At 40.6% G+C, this 20,955-nt stretch overlaps 1 protein-coding gene across 1 annotated transcript in view; it reads right to left on the reverse strand.

The window, feature by feature from the left end:
• Positions 1–2,961: 2,961 nt before the first annotated feature.
• PHACTR3 (phosphatase and actin regulator 3) overlaps positions 2,962–20,955 on the reverse strand; it is a 67,554-nt gene continuing 49,560 nt past the window's right edge. Inside the window, exons 9-13 of the mRNA XM_042884744.1 lie at positions 11,107–11,162; positions 7,076–7,137; positions 6,152–6,292; positions 5,087–5,163; positions 2,962–3,504 (exon numbers count right to left, since the gene is read on the reverse strand). Coding sequence (XP_042740678.1) covers positions 3,489–3,504; positions 5,087–5,163; positions 6,152–6,292; positions 7,076–7,137; positions 11,107–11,162 — 352 coding nt within the window. The 3' untranslated portion in view covers positions 2,962–3,488. The remainder of the gene's footprint in view (positions 3,505–5,086; positions 5,164–6,151; positions 6,293–7,075; positions 7,138–11,106; positions 11,163–20,955) is intronic.

Below are 20,955 nucleotides of genomic sequence, written 5' to 3' on the forward strand. Positions count from 1 at the left end.
AAATGACTGTAAAATTTTATGGTTGAACTATATTGCAAATATTTATATTAAATATTTCATGAAAAATGTAGTGTTTGTCTTGTTTTTACTTCATTTCCAGAGAGAAAAATGACACGATTCAAAATTCAGTGGTAAGCTAAAAGTTAAAGTAGAAAACTCTTTGAAAGTTCCTCAAAGAAAATGGGAAATCTTACTGATTTCTAAATTACCTGTGGTAACTAACACAATACAGTCTCTGTTTCTAAGGAAAGTCCATAGTCATATAGAGTAGCTTGAACTCAGCAATTTGGAAAGCTAGCCTTACTCGCCTTGAGCAAGGGATTTGACTCAGTGACCTTCAGAAAGGTTCTTTCCAGCTTAAATTAATCTATGACCTTACATGAAAATGTTTATTGAAAATACCCTCTTTATAAAGCAACTTCTTAGGTCAGAAATGGCTGTGAGACATTTCCATCCCTCATGCACTGGGAGTAGAATGGAGAGTGAGTGCTCTTACACCACGGAGTGGAAGTAGCTTATTGTGAATATATCGTTTTAAATGAAAAATACTTCTTATAAATTAAACTTTAAACATATGAGTCTGTGTTCTGCCAGGGAAGAATTGAAGTAGAAAATAATGTGGTCTATTCATTCCATCTACGTAATTACAGCACAAAACTTTTCTAATTTTTGACCGTTTTTTTTAAGCCTGCAATCATTGCCGTCCCCACTAGATGGACCTCATGAGATGCAGAGTTCTTCACTGATCTAATCTGTGTTTTAAATATTTTCTCTGAACTGTACGGGGTTTTTAAAAGTACACTTTACAGCCCAAGTTTTATTTTTTTTTTAACACTGCACACAAATTGGAAAAAATAATGTTATTTTTAGTAAGGACTTCTATTGAAATAGAAGTATGAAATTTTACTATCCATCCTCTAGTCTTTACTGAACCCCATTCACTTCTAAAAACATTGAGCAAATGCAACCAAATTCAACGAAGATACAAATATAAAGCATCATGATGAAGTATTCACAGAAGCACAATATCTTTTAGTCTGTGGCTTGGAAAATCCAAAGTCATTCAAAGCAGACTAAAATGACAGCAACTGTGTGCTGGAGGACTGTTTCTTTTTTTCTTTGGGTAAAGATCAGCACAGGGAAAATGGCCTCCCTGGGCTAAGCTACCTTCTGTGAAGAGTATCTGAAGTTCTAACAGAAGCAGGCGCACTATAGCACATGAAGTCTCCAAACGACTTGCTAGATTTGCCCATCAGCAGACTAGAGTGGCATTGGTCAGCTGACAGTGATCGTGTGTGGCTCTGAAGTAGTCACTATTTTATGTCTCTTACCAGAGCGAAGCAGAAAGAAGGTTAGGATGCTTGTGATGGATGGACAGCTGAGGATGTGGGGAAGAACCTTGAGCACGCTGCTGCACAACTACAAGATAGCTAAGTGGAAGTAGTAATACAGCTCATAGGCACCGTTTGGAATTAAAAAAAAACTAAGATACCCTTAAAATATTTATTGTATTTTTTAAACATCCTCTCAATGTATGTTACACATGAAGGTCTGCGCTGTCTGCACCGGTGCTAAACAGGCATGTTACTTTCATGGACTATTGGTTAAATCTGTAGTTAACAGTTTCTAAGCTAAACGATGTGGTTCTGCCTATGAGACACTTCTCTCCTTCTTCTAACCCTTTTTTGTACATTACAGCTGGAATGTAACTACCAGTAAGTATTGCATTAATAAAAAATTGTTGATAAATACAATAAACTGTATGTTAAAAGGTCATTTACATATTTCTGTGAAAAGCCAAGTTAAAAAACTGCAATTAATAGAAAAACAATCTTTGGATCAAGTATTTGGGTGATTCAAGTCTTTGATAAGTAAAACGAACATTAAAAAGATGTACAAAACTACAGCTAGCTACAGAGCAAGCTGAATTATCTGTGTCAATTTGATTGGTCCAGGGCATGATATCTCCTGTGATTCATCAGTTTCTTCTAGGGCTGCCCTTATGCATGTTTTGTGTTACACTGTATGTTCTTACCTTCAGCTCTTAAATGTTAGTTTACCTGAAGTGTAATGCTATTTGTATTCTTGCATTCCCACACTGAGCAGCTGAAAAGGCCCAACGTCCATCCGCTGTTTGCAGTTTCTATTTACTAGCTGGCAGCAATTTAGAAGTAGTCTATGCAAACAATTCTACGTACCTTTAGTTTCTTGATTATTTCCATGCTTTGTGGCTTCATGGAGATCACCTCAACAAAGCTGTAACACAGCACCCTCTTCAGATTTCTGACGTTGAGTCACTTCCTAAAAGGACAGCATTTAAAATACCTGCAGAGAAATTTTTGTCTTGGGAGTTTGCATCATTTTGTTGCTGTCCCATAAGGCATCCTTTCCAGGTATCAGTGTATTTTTTCTTTTGTTCGTTTGTTTGTTTTCCTTGAGAAGAATTCTCAGATGTTTTTAGATGTCAAGCATTATTAGAAATGTCTCGCTTTTATATTTTTCTAAACCAATTCTATTTACTTATCATCAGTTAGTAACTTCTTTCCTTTTACTATCAAGAAATCATTAAACTATACATATACATTTTTACTATTAAAAACATTACAATAATTTGTTTCTTAAGCATGAAAGTACAATTTCCTATCAATTGTTTATGTACGGTTGTGCAAACTGGTAACATCTAATGAGACTAACTGAACTTATCTGTCATTCTCTGCCATTACTGTGTAATGACAATACGGTATGCAAAGGGCCTGGTGCAAAATGCTGCTGTTACGTAAGATGGAGGTCCTTCGCTAAAATGACCTTTTTGAAGATTCCCTGTTGATAAAAAAGGGATGTGATGTAGTGCATAATAACTGAAATCCCTTCCCAACAGTCCCTGGGAAAAAACATCTTCAGGAAACATGTTCATTTCCTGCAATAAGTAATCATTTAATTAAGGAACAAAAGTAACAGGAGTCAAAAATGCTTGCAGCTGTGTTTGTTAGACAATATATAAAAAAAGAATGAAATTATAATACATTAAATTAGTTTTTAGAACATGAACTTAAGCGTTTTACAAACTAATTGTGGTAAGTTCAAAATGTCTTGTCAACGTAATACTGACTGACAGTGCGTCATGTCCATTATGTCAGAGGCCTTGGAATGGTAAAGCCTGTACATGCACATCTCCTTTTCCATGACAGACTGCAAAACAGTTTAAAACAAGTGGTAAAGGAGAGTAGTAGGTTCTTTCAAGTAGTTTTACTTCAGTCTTTTTCAGCAGCTAATCCCATTCAACAGGCCATTGCTCTTCTGGCTTCAAGGTGAAGAACATCTCTGGTGTTTCCCTCTTTATTGAAGTGCTGCAGAGTTTTCATCCGCAGTCCTCCTTTCTCATCAACATCAAGGTATCCAGGACTGAACATTAGGGAAAGATGATTCCCTGACGTGTGTTCAGCAGCAATATCAAAAAGTAAGGGCAGATTCTTCTCAGAAGAAAATTTCTATGGCCTGTGAAATCTAGGACAAATAAGAGACATTTTTAAACTACTTCAACATTTTAAAAATATACAATTTAAAAGAATTCTGGTTTAGATTATTAACTTTTTAAAAATCAATGTTCATTCTCTTTAAAGGCACATTGACAGTATTATAGGATATTAGCAACTGTAAGCAGGTTTAATTTTCATCGACACATTTCCACATGTATGCCATGACTGCAGTGCAGTTACAGTTCTCAGGGTCCAGCCAAGCCATTCTGCAGTTATCAGGAAATGCAAACGTAAATGTACATGGAGCTTTTTGTTTTTTTTCTCCTTTAGGAATTAGGCCACAGTTTTTATTGCCAGTAACATTCTTTTCTGAGCCATGATCTTACTATTTTGTAAGAATAAGGCTAGTGCTTTGGAAAATAGGAGATATACTGTTAGATTAATACATGATAGTCTCACTCTCTGGAATATATATGCTCTTGCTCTGTACGTGTGTTCTCTTAACTGAGTGCAATTGAAGTCCCAGTCAGCTGTAATACTTCAGCAGTAATTGTAAATTATAAGTCTGTTTGCTCCAAATATCCTGACCAAATTTGAAAGTGCATCATTGTGATCTGCTTAAATTTCCCATGTAGCTCACTTAGGAGAAGGTATTTTTTAATTCTAGTCTTAACTGCACCCTCTAATTTTTTCTTGTATTACTCTGTCAATGCAGTGGTGTTTTGCCATATACACTGAGTCTGAGCTCTGCAGTGTAAAAGGGCTCTAAGAATTGCATGGACACTCTAGAATTCTATCACCATAACATTCAGATTAACGTGCACTGTATTATGACTTGTGTATTTGCCTAGATCGTCTTTTCATTGACCATGCCAAGCTCAATTAAGATCAGATTAACTCTAGCTCAGAAAAATGGAAATGCTGGTGTGCCTTCCAGAAAATGGGACTGCACGAAGTTCCTAAGTACAGTGTTAGGCAACTTATTTTAGCAGCAAGAGAATGCTTACAGACCTAGCAAGAGTACACTGTGCTATCAGCAAGTCCCACAATCGTGTTTTAAGAGTAATAGGACTCACTTAACAGACATCGCAAAAATTGTACAAAATAACTGGTTTCTATTTAAATTTTTCTGTAAGCAACAAAGTCTTTTTGCATAGAGCTTAATGGCTTCTCTCACAGTTGCTGTCTGGTGGAAAATCTCAGTGGTTTCATGAATGTTTAGACATAAATCTGTGATAGTGCTGTGATGAGGCAAGGGCAGGACTTGCCAGACACTCAGTGGCCCAGCCACTTGGGCAGTGCCAAGAGTGCAAGCCAGTTTTCTGTCTTGCTTCTGCTTGTCTGCCACTAACTGTGCTTTTCAGAACTGCACCTTCCAGTAGCAATTGGACTGCTGTTCAAGTGATGCAAATCTACAGGCTCCATCTTCTACACCGAGTCTAGTATGTATTATGTATGGGCATTACTCCCCTGCTAATGGGGGAATCAGAGCAGTATGCAATGATGTTGCATGTTCAAGTGCGTTTAAATATTAAGTTTTTGGGTTTTTTTTTTTTTGCTGTTGTACCCTTTATTAGCAAGCAATGGAAATAAACAGCTGGAAGACTGACCTTGTCAAATGTTTACTTGATGCATGTACTTCCATTTCATTACTTTTGTATTCATTTAGCTCTTTCCGAATTGCTGCCTAGGAATTGAAAATAGAAGAGAGTTAACAAATAATTTTGTACTTATAAGCACTGTAAAATAGCAGTCTCACAAAGCAGAACATGAGTTTCATTAAGTAGAAATAATAGGTGTTGTGTACAGCAAGGCACACTATGCCAGTAGGGATGCTGAATATTTAGGTTATATAGATTGCTGATGATTTTATGGATTGCTAGAGAAGAGCTAATATAGGAAAAGATAAAATATTGTTCCTTTTCTATGTAAGTCTTCTAAAGCCATTTATTACACTTCTTACTTGGGAAATACTGGAATGAAGAACAAAGAATTTGATTTCTGCATCTCAGACCAAAGCAGTAAGTAATCCGGCCGTGTATTTGCCATCTTATCCAGTAATTATCCTCGCATCTGCACTTGTTCTATTTGCTGCATCCCTGAAACTTCAGAACTCCTTATTCAGCAACTGTTCTAGCTGGAATCATGCTGAACTCTTTTGGTTGTATCTCAGGTACTTAAACATGAAAATTAAATTCGTGTGTAAATTAGTTATGTGGCAGGTAGATAGAGCAGAAACAAATGCTTGTTTATGCTTGTGAAAATGAAAGATCAACCAACTCCACGATATTCACAGGAAACGGGAGAGGAAATATTGCATGTTTCAAAACATAGTGAAGGGCATTTGCATGTCTAAGAAAAAAACTTCCAGTTGGAGGATGAATGTTAACATTGCGTGCTCACTGGAAGTGATTTTGAGCTGCAGCCTAAAGCATGAAAAAGGACTGTATCCACCTTTCCCTCCCTCCCTGCATCAATGGATAAGCTGACCTTTATAGTACTAAATAAGCATTTTTTTATAAATAGCATTTTTTATGACAGTATACAATGGTCAGTGTGTTTACAGCATATCAAATAACCATAATGTTTACAGAGGTAAAATGTCCTTGCAGAATCCAACGTGGCTTTTTACACAAGCCAAGAAGAAAGCAATAACACTTCAATTATGTCAGTACCTTATCGGCTGCTGATAGTCTTGTCCATGGTTTATCTGCTCGTCTGTCATAGTCCTGTGCTTTTGCCACTTCTACATAATCACTGAATCGAATCAGGATCTTTCTGTCTCTTAGTTCATCTACTGTAGGTCTCTGGTTAAGCTGCATTAAATAGTTTTGTAAAATAGAGCCAATATTAGTAACCAACATTTCAAGAAACTGTGCAATATTTTCTGCTTGCCATCTTAGCTTAGTGTGCATTTATGTGTCTGAATAAAAACACCTTGGAGATTCCATGGAACTATTAAGTTCTTTAGACTATTGTTATGGGAGTAATAATTGTTTGAGTTGAGGTGTGGGCTACAGTGGCTTTATAATGGAGAAAAGATGAAAATATTTTGACCTTGAAATTTATAAATTGCATAAATTTAGAACAGGCAAAGGAATCACAATGAATTTGTTACATGTATAATGTAGGGTTTCTCTATTGCATTCAGCAGCAGATTGTGCAAGGCTTTCAGGATCAGACCAGTTTGGACATAACAGGTTATTGGCATATTTGGCTTATAGCTCCAAAAGGGTTTCCTGGGAACAGAATAACAAGATCTCAGAACGCCTTAAAATGCAAAGAGAAACATATTGTGGGAACACTTCTGGTGCTCAGCAGGGAGCCAGTCCAGCTCTGCTACAAAGAACGAAGTACTGCTTTTATAGCAGTATAGTTGTGAAATATGCAGAGTACAAGCAAATGCTATTTTTTCATTTAAAATTTCTATGTAAATATTCTATCAATTCTCATAGCTGAGACATGGTAGATATTCATATATTAGATACCACTATCTCAGGCACTGCTGAGGAGAAAGTACAGTGTAATAGTGACCTAGGTGACAGTTCAGTGTTTTACTAGCTTTCTAAAATCTAATGGAAGGTATTGCAAGACTTTACCTTTCTTGTCAGTCTTTGTTTGATTTCCCTTCTTTCTTCCTGTTCGGTTTGATCGTTTCGTTCTACAGAGAATATAAAAAGAAAAAGGATGATTTTCTTCATGAGGAAGAACAGTAGTTTCCAAAGCAATAAGAATTACATCACATAAAAATTAGTAGCTGGCTCTTAGCTGTCCGTTTTCTTAGTTCTGTACACCTCTGGTTCTCTACTAGAAGGTACAGTCACCTCTCTGTGAGGACAAGGTACTGGTGCCAATGACAGCTTTTCCTGAGCTCTGAACTCGAGTTCTGATTTCATAAGCCAACATTTAGATTTAAGCAGCCACACCAACTCTCAAATTGCATGAACTTGAGAAATAAAATCAAAACATTCCATAGTTAATCATCATTTTTTTGTATTCTCTGCTTTGCTGGAGCCATTATGTTGCAGTAGATGCTGAAAAGACTTACTGCAGGAGCTTCAGGGAAAGTAATGTTCTGTCCTGTATAACCTTAATTCTCAGGCTACATCTTTAGATGGTCACACTGGCACAGTAGCTATCTTTGACTTGCATGCTTTTTGTCTGTGTCACTAATATCCGAACCTCTTTATCCTCACAAGTTTTCTTTTGTAGCATTCCATTCTAACCTAAGCCAGCTAGCTTTTGTGTGTTGTGCCTATTAGCATTCAAGCCGTGACAACTCCTACACACTGGGTCTAAAAATAGAGTGGAGTGCTGTAACACTGTGTGAAATATATCCTTTGCCTTGGGATACGAGGTAATGGCATTTCTATTTCCAGTACTATCTGTTACTAAATTGAGGCATGAGCCTGTGACCTGAACAAAGCTGAAGACCTAGAGAAAAATGTTTAACCACTCTGGGATTCTCTAGTTTATTATACTCCCAGTATTAAAAATAATGTGTGTGCTTTAACTTGCCTTAAAAAGACACCAGCAGTGCAGATGAGTTTCCAAAATGATATTTTTAGTAATGAAGGACTCTGTATTTTTAAGCTCATTTGATTACAATGAAATGCCAGCATAAGTATCAGCACAGAGTAACGTAGCAGTGCACAGCCACAACTGGCTGTAGCAGAAATGTAAATCATATGAATATAAAATATTGTAACATGCCATATTAAAATTCAGTGGCAAGGCAATAAAAAGAGACTAGAGCAACCAAAATTAGTGCTGTCTCAGGGACTAGAACCGGTTTAAGAGTGAAATGTCTGAGAGGAGAATGCCTTAAAAACTAGATTGTATTCTCAGATACAGAAATTTTTGCAAGGATTTATTAATATGCTTAACTACACTTTAATTCACTCATTTTAGAGTATTATATATTTTCATATCTAGATATTTCTACTAAAAGACAATAATTTTCTGTGGTATGGTGCCTTTTAACATATCACAGTCAGAGACGCACTGAGAGAATTCCAAAATAAAAAATATAAATTTCTGACTGGAAAATTCATGTTCAAATTTGAATATACAAAACATTAGATAGTGACCCTTTCCTGTGATACATTCAGACATGCTCAGTGCTTATTCCCAGCTCCAAGAAAATGCCAAATGTGAAAACATGAGAAATAATTCATCTGGAAAATACAAAGCAAGATAAGACAGGAACTGCTAGCAAAGGCATTACAAAATTCAAGCATTATTACAGAGACAAACCAGAGAGGGTTTCCCTATCAGCATCACTCTGCCCACACATAGCTACACTCATTAGGAAGGGCTGACTTTATAAATCTCAGTAGAGGGATGCTCCCAATTATGAAGTGACACGTGTCGTACTGTAATTCACTTTTTCTGCTCTGTGAGTTATGTGGGGAATTCTTAGCTGTGCATAACACTGAAACAATTCCTGGTGATAAGAATGAGCTGGGGATTTAAGAGATGCTGCGTTCTTGAATATCAGTGTCAGCTCTCTGCTGAGTCCAAGAACGTGTAAACACCTGGGTCTTGATTTTAGTTGTGATGGTAAACCAGCAATATTTCTATCATTGAAGCAAAGGATGTAGAAGTTCAGCAAAATTGTAAGACAGTATTGGCTTTACATTTTCCTTAGCAGAGTGTGTTACTAAGAGATGCTAGGAAACTCATGAGTCAACTGTACAAACCCTTACAAACTGCAGGATGCTGTAGTGATTTCACTGAAGAGTATTCATGTTGCTACATCTTTGCACGTCAGACCAGGTGTTTAAAAACCACGACAAGAATTTCTATACTCACACTACTATCAGGAAAGTTTGCAGATTTCCACATTCACTCACAACTGAGCCTAGAGTTGTTGTACCTATCCAGCCTTTAAGATTACTGCTGTCACAGCTTAGTGATAACTTCAGTTCTTGACAGGTTCTTAACTTTTTATACAATGGAACAGGTAACTGGAATAGAAGTGACTGATCACAGAAAAATCTGTATAAAGCCTGAGCAACTGAACTGAAGTCAATGGATTTGCTTCATGTCAGGAGCTCCTTTAAATGAGATACAAATCTAGACCAGTATGTTTAGCCAGCATTCAGGAAATATCTTTAATTCTGCTTTATCTTCTTTCTGCTTTATCTCTCTCTAAGCTCATTATATGAATGTATTCAAACTTTTATTATCAAAGCTTGTCAGTTTAACCCAGATTAAGGATGTAACCAGCATTCTTCAAAAACTAAACGTAAAGGAAAGATTTTTTTGATAAAGATCAGCCCTCCCTTAAGGAACTAAATAAATAAAAAGAAAAATCACCTAAAAACAGATCTTAAAGGGGATCTGAGGCACTGACTCTTGAGAATCTGGTTCCACATTTCAGAATCTTGCATTAATGTTTTTTTTTTCTTATCTCTTGTGTAGCTGACAGGTAAATTTAGGCCAAGTTCATCCATTCACATTTTCAAAGAATGCACCGTTTCTCATTTAGCTATGTACATTTGCATCCAATCTAAGCATGCACAGTGTATGCTCTGGAAGAGTACTGAAAATATAAGTTGACCGTGGAATCCCTTTATGTCAAAAGTGAAATAAAATCTACAATAACTTCAATAGCAACTGCATAAGTTTTCCCTTTAAACTAGGAAAGTTCCGAGACATTGAATTTTAGGTAACAAAATGTGGGTAACTTTTTTTTCTTAAGAACTGCAATCACATTGAAAATAAAATATGAATTAAATACCAAAGGCAACATTGTTTCTATGACATACACCACACAGTCATATTACATGTGGCCATATAGATGTTTTATTCATGTTTAATGAGAAGCAAACCATTATCGCATCATTCCATCATTCTGCTATCAGGGTGTTGTGCTGTTTGTTTGCTTTTTACTTTCAACACTAACTAAACCATAACAATAACAGAAGCAATATTCCTTTCCTTCTAGCAGGTAGCTTCTCTCATTCTCCTATCTCAGACCCCACCACAGAGAGAATTTCAGAGCTCTTTCTCCATCTAGATCAGAGGATTCCCAAAGCATCTATCACCTGTTTGATCCCTTGGCTGCAACACCAATCTTTAGGAAAAGAGTTTTGAGTTTCTGCCCTGTGTTTATTTGAAAGACATTGAGCAACATTCTCCTGTAGCAGTATTTATAATAGGCCTGGAATTCTCCCTCTATAATTGTTAATATCTCACAATGGTAGTTCTCTGACTCGTCTTTGGAAATGTCCTCACACCTTTGCAAGGATGCTTTGTCCACTCCCCTTTAGCCAAGACAGTCAATGGCTTCAAAAATGGCAGTCTGTGTGTCATTGACTGCGTGACGCCTGGATGCTACTCCCCTCTCAGACACCCATAGCAGTGTGTTCACAATATACGTTATTTCAAAGCTGGAATTTAAGCAAGTCTCTCTTTTCTGTGCTAAACTGCACGTGTAAATTCTCATTTAGCAAAGTGTAAATTCTCATTTCTGCAATATTTGAAACACAGAGCATGTTAAACATGAAAACTTTTAGGTACAGAAAATAATCCCAGTAAATTAATATGTGAAGAGAATATGTTTCACAGATATAATTGCTGGTTTCAGCAAATATATAAAATATTTTAAGAAGAAAGTACTCACGTTTAAGTATATTTCTTCTTTCTAGCTCCTCAACAGCAGGTCTTTGGCTGAGTCGCCTGCGGAAAAACACCAAAATGACATTTTGTACCATGCTTGTTCTTTGGAAAGTCTGCAGGATTCCAAGTTCTGGTTTGTGTTTTCCTTGTGTGTGTTTATGGGTAGGAGGAGAACACGAAATCCTTCTCCAGAACTGAAGGAGAAAAGAAAAAGAAAATCCCAAACCCAAGATTCTGGTACCAGAAAGCCTTCTTGTATAATTTTTTGCCAAACGTCAGCAATGCAGGTAGAAGTTCTCCTCTAGTTTGCACTGCTGTTGGTGGAATGCTTCCTCATGACATGCATCCTTTTCACCACACTTTCCAGACAGTCAGATGGAATCAGTGCCCTCCAACGGTTAAATTCACTCTTGAGAGAGAGGGTTAAGGTGGTTTTCAAAGGAGTTTCACAGTCATCTTCTGTAGCTGTTGCTGCTTCTACCTTTTAATCTCTGTAGCAGCGGGCTTCCTTTTTTTCTAGTAACACCAGTGATGCATTCTGTCAAATGCAGACTTGCCAGAAATAAAGCTTTCCTGTGGTTTCCTGACTACACATCTAACAGACCAATCCAGCAGCTCTCCTCCTGCCTACTGAATAAAATTCGTGCGCTGCTCACTGCCTCATGCTGTCTGAACGGAGTGTCTTGTGCAGTTTCACCTCCCCTTTCTGTAGTGCTGCTTCAGGATTGAGTCTTCAAATCATATGATCAGTGCCATAGCGATTTTGTTCTGCATAGTAAATGAGATTTCCCCACGAGACACTGCCAATATCTGCAGAGAATCTCAGGTAATGGAACCCCTCCCCTAGGCAGACAGATACATACTGCATTTGCATTTGCCAGCGTTCAAGCAATAATCCAGCAGACAGATCAGAAGCAGTTTACGATGCTTCCTGATCTGTGCTCTGGCAGCATCAGGGATTCTCATTGTCTCCTCTGTGGCAGGTGTTACCAAGCCAGAGACTGAAGTTACAGACAAAGCAATACAGCAGGGACCACACTGCAAACCACAGTTGCAGTAATTATCCCTTAACTGTGCACAGGAAATAAAGGAATGATGATAAAGTGATGCTATACCAAGATCTGTATTTTACCAAATATAAAGGAAATGCAAAAAAAAAAAAAAAAAAAAAAAAAAAAAAAAAAGATTGCTCTGATAAAGAGCAAGCATCTAATTCAAATTTCTCCTTGTTTCCTGAGCCTGACCAAATATTCAGCTCTGTGTTCATATGTTATAAGACCAACAGCACAGAATACGAATGCCACTCCTTATCCTTTTCTAATTCCCCTGCAATCACTGCAAAGGCCAAATTCTGTTCTCATCTTTGGCAACAGGAATGCATCACAACTATACCAGGCTTACACCAGCAGAAATCTTACATTGTGAGTACAACTACTTCCGGACACCTGCAACCTAACGCTCATTCTTCCCACCTCACTCAGATTTTTCTCTAGGTCTCTGGATTTCTCTTCAGAGCAATAAACTGGATATTCCAGCACTGGAATCTGCAATAATCCAAACTGAAACAGAAATTACGCTGAAATGCTCCACTGAAAGGTTTAAAAGTGTATCTCTAATCTGTTACCTCTTCACTCCTCCCTCATTTTCCTTAACGTCTCAGAAGTTATGCAGCTAGGTTTGTTTGAAGGAGATCAGTGCGCGTTTTATGCTGTAACTCAGGGAAGAGTGACCTACTCACATGCTGGTCACATGCCTGCCTATCAAGCTATTCCTAATTACAGCCCTTCCATGCAAAATCCACAGATTCTCCAAGAATTTTCCATCAGAATTCTGAGACCCTCTTTAAACTGAGGGATTAAAAGCCTAATGGAGAATGATCAAAGCACGAGAAGTATGAGAATAGATATGTAAGTGAAAGCTCTGTGTATCTGTACATATATTGTTATTGTATTTATATTGGTTCATTATTTAAAGGCCTGTTTCCTTCTTGACTTTGATAAATACATGGTGGGTGTCCAGAGATAAAGTTATTTCTGTGCACAACTTCATCTTTACCCCAAGGAAAGGAAAAGATGCAGATACACACAGACAGAAATATTCGCGTGCACCATACAATATTGCATTTTTGTGTGAATTTTTCAGAGATGCGAACAGCACTTTCAAGCTTTTATCACAGCCATAAAACCAGGAATGGACTTTTCTATCAGGGAAAGTGGGGACACGGTGAAAACACACCTGAAGTCATGATGTAATAACAAAGAGGCAACACTGCTGACATCTGTTGCTGCTGAGATGCAATGGCTTCTTGTATCTACCTGCTACATCAATATTTCTGTTCAGAAGGTGCCTCCAGCTGCTGTAAAACCCCTTCCATCTGCTTTACCTGCCATGAATGCTGCACTGCAGGCAGCCCCAGCTGGTTCCCAGACAAAATGCAGGGAAATGGTGAAGGCAAAGGGCTGTGGATCCTGCACCAGGGGCTGCTGACTGTGCTCAGGGGAAGCAGCTGTGAGCACAACTCAGACAGGTGAGGGCTGGAGGGACCACACGTCTCTGCTGAGCTGCACTGGAGTACAACAGGCACTGTGCAGCTCACTGTGCTCTCCTGTGTTGCATGTGCTGTGCTGCGTTTTGGTTTTAATGTTAATTATTTCTCCAAAGTTGTTAAAACACAAAGTTCCACCACTCTGCAGTGTCCCCTTTGCAGTGAGCTCAGGGCCCCCCTCACAGCCACGCTGCCACGTTGGAAGTGGGCAGCCTGGCCCTGGGAAATGGCGTCCTGCTCTCCTCTTCCCTTTGTTTGAGAGCAGGCCGTAAGGCAGGTGCTGAGACTGACTCCAGAGAGGGGATACTCAAATCTCTTGCAGTTTAAAAAAAGGGAAACTCTGGCAGTATTATGGTTATTGGAAGTCTTTGTACTGCAGCCAGTGCGTGATCCCAGAGGATGAAGCAGGCACGGGACGCAAAGGAGACTCCACAAAAGCTAAGTACCAAACTCCCAGTGGACTCTACATGATCTTCCCAAGCTTTGCACAAAGCGAATGCTGGAGCACAGAGCTGCAGGCCATTTCAGAGCATAGTGCTGATTCGTTTCCTGGGAGTTTAGCAAAGCAGCTGCACCTGGGGGTGGGTGGCTGCAGGGCTCCTGCCCTCCCCCAGCCTGGCCCCCCAGCTCTGGGGGTAGGAGCAGTGCAGAAGTCTGAAAGGAACCTCTGGTGTGGATGTGAGACAAGCACAGATGAGGATGGGTGAGTCCTGTGCTTTCTATTTCTATCATGTTTTCATGTGGGGAACTTTGACCCTGGTGTGGCTTGGCCCACCTCTGTGAGGTAACTGCAGGCTGCTGGGAGCTCTAATGGAGCACACCGCCTCTGTCCCTTCACAGTAGTGCTTTCTTTTCAAGTGAATTAAGCTTAGATACGCATTTTCTGGTACTGAGAAGTGTTTTGTTTCTGGTTAATAGTGCTGTATTCTTGGGAGACACTGAGGTCCAGGTTTGGGGTTTTTCTGAATTGTCTGCTGAGGCACAAGTGTTCCCTCTGGGCAGCTCCACACAGGCAGCCATTTCTGCAGCTTGAGGGCTCTCAAGTAACTTGCAGGCAAATTCTGTCTCTGTCCAGTCTGCACACAATGTAAATGTCTGTTATGGATACTGCTATGTTTTGCATTAGCTTCAGGAATTCGCTTCTCCTTCCCCCTCCCCCTCACCCCAATTTACACAAAAACGTGCCAAGGGCTGAAGGAAGCAGAGCTGAATCGGCAGTGCCTCAGCTGAGGTGGCTGCAGCTGCCTCACAGAAAGCACGCAGGACTGGAGGCGCTGATGTTGCTTCCTTGTGAATGGTGTCTGTATGTGGTTCAGAGTTTGCAGTGTACATGTCAGCAATGCTGCAAATCTGGGTAGAGATCAAAAGGTTGAATCAAAGGATTCAGAATCTGAATGTTTTGTCCCAATGAATGATAGAGTAGTTGCCATAAATTTGGGGGCTGTGTGTGACCAGCCCTTTGAGCTGAGAAGAGTGACAAAGCTTACACGTTACTGTTGCTCTGTGCAAAACAAATTTAAGCCTTCAAGTCTGGGACGAGTTCTGGGGGGTATTCTCAGTTCTTTTTCAGAATGTTTTCCTTAGTTAACTGCTTGAAAAGACAAATGGATTAATGTATTATGTATATGCATGCTCCCATATCTTGTGCAGTGCATCACCTGGGTGATGGGAGCAGCTCTGTCAGCTGTGCCTGGCACTGAGTGCTGCCTGCAGGTGAGCCCACATGTGCTCCTGCTGTCAGAGCACCTCGGGTGCTGAGAATCTGCATGTGGTTTCAGGATATTTGTTTCCTCCATGCAGCATGCACGTGGGAATGCTGTGAGGTTCATGGATGCTCAGTGCTGGCTCTGAAAGGGGCAATAAATGTACTCGTGTCTGGCTGTTTCCCTTGATGCACATGTGCAGTGCATAGCTGTGGCAAACAGGCTGTCTGGGAGATAACGAACCCAGCCTGCTGACCTGAGGAGTGGGAAAGTCTCACTTGGCAGGTCTGCTGCAGCCCTCCTTTGCAGGAGCTGATTTGAGGTACCTCTGTGTAACATGTCGGACACATGCATGGGTACAGATGCTGGACTTGGCTTCCAGGGGAAAACCACTAATTGCTCATCCCCTCCAGAGTAAGGTCACGTGTCCTGAGCCCAGTGACTCTCACACGTGTCTGTGAATGATGCTCAATATTTAATTTGCACAGTCAGATTCTCCTTCATGTTCAGAGAAACTGATGTCTTTTAGCGCCAGCATTACACAAGGTTGGTGATATTGGAGTGTTACAGGTGACTGAATCCTCAGCAGTGTGAGGATGTGCGTATCACTTGGATCCTAGGGTCTGCTATCAGATGGGCAATGCATCAGTATCTCTTACAAGCAGGAGAGTGCCAAGTTCTCTGTCCTCGTAGTTAACCTTAGCAATATCTTTTGTCCGCTATGAGAACTGCAGCTCAGCAAAGCCACAGTGAGGTGTGTCACTGGTGCATTTGCAGATTTGGGTGCAGAACAGCTGAGGAAAGACAAACGGGCAACAGGTACAGCCCACCCATCTGTGCATGGGGCTGTGCTCGGAGCCAGTCCACCCTTCCCAGCTCCTCTTGCCAGTTTGTGGAGTCTCAGCTGTCTGCAGACCCTGTAGACATTTAGCAGAATGTTCAAGAAGCTTGTGTTGGGGTTTCTTATCTGTCCTCCAAATGTGCTTCATTATTTCACAAGTGTATTTCTGCGTAGTGTAAATCTTCGTGATTTAATTGTCATAAAACTGAATTTCTTTCATCTTCATAGCTGAAGCCAAAACACGCGCTTTGGAATCCCTTTTCTGCTTGTCCTTATTTAGGGTCACATGCATCTGATAATCTCCTACAGAGCAGGGGGGAGGGGGGGCTCACACGTGCATTGCCCGTGGGCTCTGCACTAACAAGCACACAATCAATCCAGCCACCAGTAAGTGAGCTGTAGCCAGCAGCAATCACATTGATTGTCTCTTGTGGCAGGTAGTTCTGCAGAAAGAGTCATGAGGTTTTGCAAGGGGTGGTGGGTGAGGATCCCTCTGACAGCAGAGCTCCAGCCCAACCGGGAAATGGGCTCAGGGAGGAGAAATGGGAGTTGTCCTGTGCCGTCTGCTCGTGAAGCTACCTGTGCCTGCTTCCCATCAGGGGAGAGGCTCTGTCTCTTAAATTGGCATCTCTATTATCAGAACATCGTGTTCAATTCAACGAGAAATTTATTTTCATCCTTCCCATAAGAGGCTGTGAGGAAGATGTGTGCCAGGGCTTTGAATCACCCACGCGCTGAGCGGTGGCAGTGCAGTGCTGCCTGCAGAGTACAATTATGGGTAGTAGTAAATCCTTGGTAGGAGGGACTTTGCCTTTTACAGACTTTGTTCTGTACAAAATTAGAAGGCAGGCAGTGAAACACAAACTTGTTTCAACCTCAAGGCAGTTTTGGAGCACATACAAAGTGGTAGCTGTGTTGTGCCAGCAACAGTAGTTGCTGTTCTCTGATAGTAGGAGGCTGAAGAGCAATATGAAAATGGGGACTTGGTATGGTCAGTTCAGCAGGTTGCATGCCAAAGCTTTACTGCTTTAAAATTGCCTGATATTTGTGTCTATTTTTCCCCCAAGCTGTTTTTTACATTAAAAAAAAAGAAAATGCTTTTAGTTACCCAAAAGGAGATGCTGGATAAATGTAATAGCCATATATTTTGCCTTAATTATGCATCTTATTTATTTGGCTTTCAGTTCTGTTCAGATTTTCAAGGCTGCAAATCAGCAAAAGTTCAGTTAATTATGTTGGCCCTCATCTCTCAGCCAATTACAGTTGTCCATCATTATATTTTCTGTAAAAAACACACTGCGCTGAGTAGTTTGGATTTCAGTGGGAATGAAAACTACCTACTTTCCTGGCATGACTCCTGTACTGAGATCCTGGTAATGCCCCGAAGGACCTGCATCCTTGTGACAGCCTTACTAGTGCACAGTGCGGCTTAGTGATGAGCACAGAGCCAGTGCCTAATTGTGTGAGAGGATTCTGATGGAGAAGCCTCTATAGTAATCACTGCTTTCACTGCCTGTGAAAGTCCTGCAGCATTTGACCTTTGGTTGCGTACTTGTTTTCTTTTGGAGGTGTGAGAAGAAAGGCCAAACACAGGTGGAGTGCAGAGCCAGTCTTATGGCTCAAAGGCCTGCTGCAATGTCAGGTGAAGATGCTGAGCATCCTTCCCTCACCTTCTGGAAGCTTTTGCTCTAGTACCTCTCTCAATCTTCACTTGAGGACTCTGGGAGGATGTTGTGCTATGTTCCAGGGCTGATGTAAGAGTTTCAATTTTAAGCTCGGCTGTTATTTAATAAATAACATGGCTTAGTTCTGTTGTGAATGTAATATTTCAGAGCAGGAATCTCTTTCTCTCCCTTCCACCTGCTTTTCTCGTTGGTCTAAGGGAGCTGCTAGATAGTGGTTCTGTCCTGTTTGTAACACAATTACAACATCTAGTCGTTAGGGTGATGAAATTACCCTATTTTTATTCAGCGAGCCTGTAGTTAGAGCATCTCTTTTGGTAGCAATGTCACTGTGAGCCACACTGCCACTCACTGCTGCCTCTCCTTCGCCATGCAGCTGGACAAGGAAAGGGTTTGGGGAATGCATTCAAGCTAAAAATAGCTCAGCAAGAAAAACTGCTGAAAGAACACGTTCTTCATATCACAGCTTGAGTGGTGCAGGCTGCCTCTGCAACTCTGTGCTGGAGGCTGATGAGGGCTCAAGGCTGTGTGTACTAAAATATACGTTGAAGGGTCTTCCGACTGAAATCACATACTGGTTATGATCTAGGTCACATTGTGCAGGTCACTGAAGAAGGTGAATAGTGTTTCATTGCAAAGCAATAGATTTCTGATTTTCTTTTTTTCTAAAGGAGTAAAACTCTGGAGCCCTGTGTTCCCACAGAAAATAAACAAGAATATTGCGTATCTCAGACAGGCAAATTGAGAACATTGTGGGTTGGGTACTAGAGGACAAGCAAACAAAGGAATTATATAAATCCCAGAGGTTTCTCTCTATCCCATTATGTGTCTATTACTATTTATTTTACTTGAAATAAAGACATCTGGCATGGCCAAAGTGATACTGAAATCAACTCTGGTACTGCTTGTGCAACAGTGGGGAGCCTGCAAACTGATCAGTAGTAGACCAGAAGCAAATCTTAGCCCTGCAGTAGGGCCCATGGTTTTACTAAGACCTTCTTATATTCCTAGTGGGACAGTTATGTACTCCTGGGTGCTTGCTTGGTAATTATATGTTTTAAAACCTATTTTTTTCCTTCTTCTTTCACTTCACTGTGTAAACAATGCCTAATACAATGCTTGTGCTTGAAATCCTCCCGAGAGAATGAGGCTGGATTGCCAGCCATCCCCGAGCCCTGCAAGAAATGAGGTGTCTGTAGGCTCATGCCTTTCCATCCTGCACAGCCAGGAATGCAATTTCGGCCACTATGGTCAGAAGGAACAGTGACAGGAGGCCCAAATGTCAGAAGACATGTCAGTTTGAACTGTAGCACAGGCTGCATTTCAGAATTCATCAAATAGGGATATTTGCATGTGAAAGGAAGTGTTCCAAAACGCTGTGAATTCATCTGGGATGCTCCCTGTTGAAAGGATCCTGCAATGCTGTCCACTTAGCATACAAACAGTTACTCCTATAAACAGATGCCACTGCAGTGTACTGCTGGGATTTGGGTCACTGGAAGGACCCACAGCTGGATTTGCAGAGAGCAGATAGAAATGCTGGTAGGCATCGCTTACAGCTTGCCTTGGCCAACTATATGTAAATTCCTATCCACATCTTCATTTAATGCAAAATAATTTGAGAATAGTGATTCTTGCCATGGATAAAAGTGGTTGAGAATTTCCCCATGCACTGTGAGCTCTGCAGAATCTACTTATCTGCTCCCAGTAACCTGTGTTTATATATACAGGGACCCTTTGGCAGTCTGCAAATGCAGTGAAGTAACAGATAAAGATCTGCAGTATATTGGCCTTTGCAAGGTGTTGCTTAAAGCGACAGCAAGAATTTTCTCCAGAGCTGTTCCTTTCGATCTCTGTGAGCCTCCTAACCCGGCAGCTTGGAATGGAGAGGGCATGCCACTGTGCTTTGCAAACTGGTTGTAATGTCAGGCTTCGTGCCAGGGGATAGCTTTCTTAATCCCTGAACTGAATCAAGGAAATCGCAGTGCTGTCTTGGCTTTGTGTAATCCCCAAAGAAAAAAACTGAAGCGACAGTGATTCCTAAATCTGCAAATGCTCCTGGGATGGACAGACCCTGCTGGGACCATGTCTGTGGCTGCACACCTGCTGTCAAATGGCACAGATCTCTCTGCGAACGCTCTCCCTGGCAACGCAAGCCCTTCCTAGTTCTCTCCTGTCACTCACCCACGCAGCATCTCCAAGCGGTTGGGATATCCCTGCCTGCAGATAGCGTATCAATAGCATATCGCCATCTGTTGCACTGCTTGCTGTTTCTGTCGTACATGCTATTGTTAGCGCAGCATTTTCCAGCTCAGAGCTAGACCTGCAGCTTGCTGTCCTGTCATTAGCCAAGCCTGGCCTGAGCCCTGCAGCCTTTGCCCATAGAATGTTTAGAATCTGTTCACTGCACTGAATTTGAATTTTTTTTTTTTCATTTTTATTTGAATCTTTTTTTTTCTCCCTAAAATCTCTGCGAAGGTTATCCATTCCTTTTCAGTACTTAGGAAATAGAGCTTCATAAATTGAATAAAATATAATCATTTAATTATGTAACATTTCACACTGACCCAAGCATTTGGCTTTGACATTTCTTTTATGATTTGTTGTAGCACAACATGAGCTGTATTTTACTGTCAGTGCAAGGCTACAGCAGAAAGCCTTTGGAAGGTCTCTGCTCCTGAAAAAGGATTCATGCATACCACACCTGTGCTGCCATAGAGTTGCTTGGTCAGCTGAGTGTTTGCTAGGAGCTGCTGGAACCAAGCAGAGGAATGCCAGGTGGCAGTGACTTTCCAAAAAAGCTAGGAAGGGCCTTCTCTGTGCACAAATGACCTCCACCACACAGATTTTCTGGGCCTTTTTGGCTTATTTTTTTTCACTGTAGTTGATGGAATGTTGCATTTGAACCTTCATTGTGCCAGCAAGTCCCTGCCTACCCTGCCCTCGTCATCCCCATGGAGCTAAAGCTGGCATTTCCACACACACTTATCTTTTTCCCTCAGGTTGTACAAGCTGCAAAGAATTATTTTAAGTGCAATAACATAGCATCTATCAGTACAACTTCCTGTACAACATTAGCATT

This window comes from Lagopus leucura, unplaced genomic scaffold (assembly GCF_019238085.1).
Source record: "Lagopus leucura isolate 7727_CA_CO unplaced genomic scaffold, USGS_WTPT01 Super-Scaffold_100045, whole genome shotgun sequence".
NCBI lineage: Eukaryota > Metazoa > Chordata > Aves > Galliformes > Phasianidae > Lagopus > Lagopus leucura.